The sequence below is a fragment of the Arctopsyche grandis genome, chromosome 2, assembly GCF_051622035.1.
Source record: "Arctopsyche grandis isolate Sample6627 chromosome 2, ASM5162203v2, whole genome shotgun sequence".
Taxonomy (NCBI): Eukaryota; Metazoa; Arthropoda; class Insecta; order Trichoptera; family Hydropsychidae; genus Arctopsyche; species Arctopsyche grandis.
The window spans coordinates 22,710,606-22,716,605 of record NC_135356.1 but is presented as its reverse complement, the minus strand read 5'-3'; the positions used below and the strand labels follow the sequence as shown (position 1 = coordinate 22,716,605).

Sequence of the window (6,000 nt, the reverse complement as noted above, 5' to 3'; positions counted from 1 at the left end):
TTTATTTTTTGCCCTTGATTTTTAACGTGATGGAAAGAAGAAAATTTTGTTATATGGGGGGGGGGACAAATTTTTTCAACCCTGGGTGGGCCCCCTTTGACTCCTGGAATGCACTGATTTCAGTCCCAGTCCGCCACTGTACATATGTATGTATGTCGCGTAATTTTGGATATCGCATTCGGTGCCTTATTTAGCCTCTTAAGCTAATTTCAAAGATCTCGTTTCCTGATTATTTTTCGTCTCGCTGCATACAGTGATATATTTGGTAATTGCAACCAGTGAATTGGAGCGGACTGCTTTTGTAACTGCTCCGCTCCGGGATAAATGTTTTGCTCCAGCTCCGCTCCGTGCTCCGCTCCATGCTCCGAGCAAAAAAGCTTCAATAAAATCATGTGCATTCAAACAGTAAATAAATTATTAAAAATTCGGATGTGACCAACCCATGACTCTATCTGTGTATTTGAAGAATATAAGAAGGTCACAAATCAAAATTCTAAACAAAAGCACAGGTTCAAAAGTTCAAAAACAAAAGCACAGGTTGGACCATGTCGTAGGATCTCAAGAGAAGGGGGATGTCAATCAGAAATGTGCAGAAGATTATACATGGCGGAAACGGCGATGATCAATCTGACAAAGATATGGAAAAACCGTTCTATAATGAGAAAAAATTCGGGTGTGACCAACCCATGACTTTATCTATGTATTTGAGGAATATAAGAATGTCACAAAACAAAATTCTATATTGAACCGTACAGACGCATTCACACATACCGGCAGCATTATGAAATTTCGATACAAATTGAGCGCAAATGTATGGAAACTTGTACAAGACAAAAGATAGATTTATGTGCTACTGCGTTAAACATACAATAAAAAAAGTAAAATAATTTTAAATACTAATGGCCAATAGGAACCGGTATGCATAGACGTAGAGTGGAGAATAAATAGCACCATACATAAATAATGAAATCGATATCGAGCGGCAGCATTAGGAAATACTAATAGCTATGACAGCATTTTCGATACAAATTGAACGCAAATGTATGAAAACTTGCACAAGACAAAAGTTCTACTTCCGGCTGTCGGATTTTGTTTAAATTATTTTTATTACTTAAAATCACTATCAGTATTATACACAATAAATATCAAGAAGATTAAAATAATTGAAATGGTCAAAATAAAATAATGAAATATTGTTTTAAAAAAAAAACACTACTTCGGTTTACGAATTCTGACCAAAACCTTAGCAGCTCTAAGTTAGTACATAAAGAATATAAATATAAATTTTCAGCTTGATACGTTCAGGGGTGTGGACAGAATCCAGGCGACAACATTTTTGACCTTTCTAAGAGGAAAAAATCCCACTTTTTTTTATTTTCATCACATTGATACAAGAATTATACTTGAATTTTTTCTTGAAGAACAAGCATGTTTAAGGGGTCGAAAAAAATAGTGGAAGAAAAATCGAACAAGAGTAAACTGCGACTTGCAGTTGAACTTTTTATTACGCTTAAACTTCTAGATTTGAAATTTCAGTTCAATAAACCAAAACGTTTCTGAGAAAAACATAATAAACCTCGATTATCAAGAGTAAAAGTACTACTTTCGGTTCAGATAAAAATATAAAGTTATAAAGATTATTATTTCTATTACATGTGAAAAAATTGCAGTCCGATTCAGTTAGCGGTTTGGGAGATAATTGAATTTAAAAACGTAGAAAAAAAGACGACATCTATAGGGGGAGGTACCATTTCCAGTCAACTTAAAAAGTTAACTTGATAAGAATTTCAGTAACCGATACTAAGTTTCAGTTCGATAGGACTAACAGTGTTCAAAAAATTCCCAAAATACATTTATTTCATTCCTGGCTTAATCTTACTTGAAATCAAGGTTTTTATTGTTCTCCACATTCTTGTCGGATCACTATTTAATTTATCTATGTATTTCGTACAATTGCTTTTTTGCGTGTATTACAATGGCTACAGCAGCATTCCTAGTCTTCTTGTATTCACACCAAGCCTTACTTCCAAGAATTTCATAACTTTATTTACAGAATTTTAAATTTAGGAATTTAACACTTTTGTGAACCAACGTTTTAATGAATTATGACATATAAATTTCTTGGATTGTAATGACTTATTTCTTACATCCATTAAAATATTGTACATTTCATTCCACAAAACATTTACATTACCACTATCATTATTCCACTTACATTCTTTCAGCATTTCATTAATTATATTAAAATCTAAGTATTGCTTTTCAATTATACTTATTGCTTCTACACGTCCCTTGCCAACTATTGGTTCCAATAAAATAACAACATTAGAGTGATCTGCTATTTTTGGTTCATCGTTTACATCACATTTTAAACCAACCATATTTGTTATAACTTATAACCAAGTCGATCAGGGATTTAGAATTATCATTCACTCTAGTCATTTCTTTCACAATTTGTTTAAAACCCAATTATATATTTTTTTAGCATAAAATTCATTCAATTTATCCCAATCCCCAAATATTAACATATTTTTACTTACATCTGTTACACTTCGTTCACTGTTATCATATAATTTTTTTAAAAACCTTGCAGAACTTCCATTTGGAGATCGATAAACTATAAACAAAAACATACTTACTCGATTTTTACACTGCCAGTATGTCTGGAATCACTATCGCATCTTATCAAACTATAAATATCCATACTTATTTCATGATCTCAAGTATATCACTAGTCACATGTGTTTCACTTAAGCCTTACATTAACGGTTTTTTAGTTTTAACTAAATAATGAATTTCGTCTTTGTGGGCTCTACACATAGGTGCACATTTACACTATATTTTACATAAACTTTTATCATTAATATTATCTAATTGCTATTTGGTAATAGTCTAGGCTGACCACACTGCGTAGCAATATTATGTCAATCATTTGTTGGGTAACCTCACAGCAGAAATGTTATCCCCCTAAATTTAGGAATAGTGTGAATTTAGAATGCTACGTTTATTTCTAATTTTTCTTTTGGGTAGCTTAGTGGCCAGTAAAATAATCGCTGCATTAAGCTACATATGTACTTTGAAAAAAAAAGTTTTATGATTTCAAAGCAAGTATATTTTGTTTTTTGAATGGTATGCCTTGGGTAAAATTATTAGAAATGGTTCATCCCATGGAGCGAATTTTTAGAAAGGTCCGCCTTACTTTATTTTATATCAGGAACAAATGTGTAACGTATATTTATCCAACAGTTCGTATTTATTGTTTATTTTCAAGAAAGTTGTTTTAAATTACTGAATCGGCTCAATCACAACTGATTTTATTTTATTTCTCGTATTGTAATTTGCGGACATCCAATCTATCACAAAACAATACGAATGAAATGGATTTACAAAACTGTTGCTTTATATACAGAAAATATGAACTTCAATTATTGAAACCAGTTCATCCTGTTTTTGTCACAAAGAAAAATATACGCAAAAAAAATTGTAAATGTTGAACTATTATATCGTTGAGAAAATTAATACAAAAGAGGAATCCAATTTTTTTAATAAAAATGTTTAAATCAGAGTGTAGTAAGTTTATTTTTAACAAAATCTACAATAGTTGTATAGATGTTTTAAAAAATGAGCACATACAACTTTATCTTAAAACATAAAATAACTATTATTTTGTATTTTTATAATAATTAAAATGCAATGTATAAAATATATTAAAAACAAAAACAATATATGTATAATCTTAACTGACTTGCTAAGACATCCACATAATTTAATCTACTTAAAAATAAAACTGACGAGGAATGTATTATATGATAAAACAACCAACGCCGTCTAATAAAAATAATCAATCAATCAACAGTAAATCAGTCCTAGCTTTATATTGTACATATTCATAAATCTACTCCTTAAAACCATATTAAAGAATTCAAAGTTTCAAATCAACGTTTGGTTAAGTATTTAGCTTTGGCTTCCAGTTTCTTTGAATATGCGTCAATTGCATACGCCATTTTCTCCAATTTCAACACGGCTTGTTCAATTTCTTCAATTTTATAAATATGAGGGGCAAGCGATTGATCTGGAATATTACAAAAAAATTAAATTAAACATTGTAATACTTCATAATTCAAAATAAATTTCAACAAAGAAACATATGTATGAGACATACGTATTTTATCCATTCTATTCACAGTTGTTGAAATATTTCCAGTGATCCTGTGAATATCGGTGTATTTCGAAAGTGTCAAATGATTCATCTCTTCCAATCTTTTGTAGGCATCCTGAAACAATTGTAACGCCTAATTAATGCAATAACATTATCAAACTCCAAATATACATTTCCTTGAAGTTAAAGCCCTGATAAATACATTTCCCATATTGAGATTTGCATTGACTCGATAAAATAGATAACAATAACAGCATAAATTATTTTTGAATTGACTATAATCTTATAATATCGATATTCATTCACTTAACAATACCATGATACAGATTCTTCATTCCAAATTGACCCTTTTTCATTTAAAATTGACCCCTTTTCAATGTCAATTTGTCAAAGGGTCAATTTGGAATGAAAAACCTATATAAGATGAGAGTGAATGACGGCATACAAACCTGAGTGGATGTGAACTCTCCGTATAGATAGTCTTCGGTTTTTTGAAACATTGTTGTTGCCAGTCGGCTCAAATTTGGATCGTGAGGGTCGAGAGCTTCGAAGCTCGACGTACTGGTGGATAAAGTTGGACCTGAACAAAAATGTAATAGAAATAATAACGCATTTTACCAGGTAATGCAGTCTCTAGCGTTTCAAATATTCTTTAATTTCGCTATTCATCTACTACTACCATTTTCTTAGTGCTCATCTATTGTACATCAGACAGAAAACCATGAAGATGTTAAGATTCAATGGATTACAAGAGCATTTTAAACTAGCATCCACCTGAATTGGGATACATGTGAAGTGTAGAATGGATCAAAATTGAGTGAATCGATCACTCTGAGTGTAAGAAACGAGCTCAGCCAAGTCATTGTTGATTTTTTTTACTTATTTATATCTGCATCAATGTGTAAACAGGGATATGTAAAATATAATTTATTGAACACTAAAAGTTAATTCAACATCAAATTCATAGCACAATAACACATATGTGTCGAAATGAAATACAAAGTTTTTCTGTACTTCAAAATAATTATAAACGGAAAAATTACCTCTTTTAGGTGATTCGTTAACATTTTGGTTATCTAATGACATGATGCGATATCGCTCGAGCTGTCAAACTGGCACTGACAGCTCGAGTATTGCCAGCAGCAGTGTAAATCAAGTAGCCAACCTAAAATAAATCCACTGTTTACCTTTCAATGTACAATTATGTCCGCTCCCTTTATTTTACGATAATGGATAATATCATCGCATGGGTTATGGCTAGAGACACGTATTTTGGGCATCTATTTTTGTCAATTTTGCATTTTAGCGTTTAGGGCATTAAAAATGTTCAATTTTAGCATCTATTTTTATGAAGAGTTTAATTTTAAATAATAAAAAATTTCAATGAATTTTAATAAAATTAATATACATATATACAATTTAAAGACAAAACAACAATAAAAAAATTCAAAAATGTTTTGGAATTATAATTACAATGAAAAAAACATGAATATAAAAATACAAAGACAAGAAGTATAAATACAAAAATATAATAACAATTAAAATTTATTAAAACTCAACATGGAGCATATTTCTACAGATTCTTTTTTGAGGTTCGTGCGACGATCGGTAACAATTATATTGTATTTGCTGAAATACCTTTCAGCATCCACACTATTAACGGGACACCAAATAGATTTCAGAATGGTACAACCAAACTCTCCATATTTAATTTTTGTTGCCATCAATAATAGCAATATATCCGGCGTGATTCACTTTTTATATTCTCTATTAATTGTCTAAAAAAAGTGCTGATATTTTTCCAAACATTTAGCCTCTGCTAATACATTAAACAATGGCAG

At 30.6% G+C, this 6,000-nt stretch overlaps 1 protein-coding gene across 1 annotated transcript; it reads right to left on the bottom strand.

The window, feature by feature from the left end:
* Nucleotides 1–3,561: 3,561 nt before the first annotated feature.
* On the bottom strand, nucleotides 3,562–5,295 carry LOC143922695 (biogenesis of lysosome-related organelles complex 1 subunit 2-like). The gene is made up of 4 exons (XM_077446026.1): nucleotides 5,203–5,295; nucleotides 4,609–4,739; nucleotides 4,163–4,274; nucleotides 3,562–4,072 (listed from the first exon to the last, which is right to left on the bottom strand). Exons 1-4 carry the CDS (start codon nucleotides 5,243–5,245, stop codon nucleotides 3,936–3,938), a joined length of 423 nt encoding a protein of 140 aa, XP_077302152.1. The 5' UTR covers nucleotides 5,246–5,295; the 3' UTR covers nucleotides 3,562–3,935.
* Between the last annotated feature and the right edge of the window lie 705 nt (nucleotides 5,296–6,000).

Coding starts and splice junctions, on each gene's coding strand:
- LOC143922695 (XM_077446026.1), bottom strand. CDS start 5,245: ATGTCATTAGATAACCAAAATGTTAACGAATCACCTAAAAGAG. Junction 4,275..4,608: donor GAGAGTTCACATCCACTCAG/GTTTGTATGCCG, acceptor CAATTGTTTCAG/GATGCCTACAAAAGATTGGA. Junction 4,073..4,162: donor GAATAGAATGGATAAAATAC/GTATGTCTCATA, acceptor GTAATATTCCAG/ATCAATCGCTTGCCCCTCAT.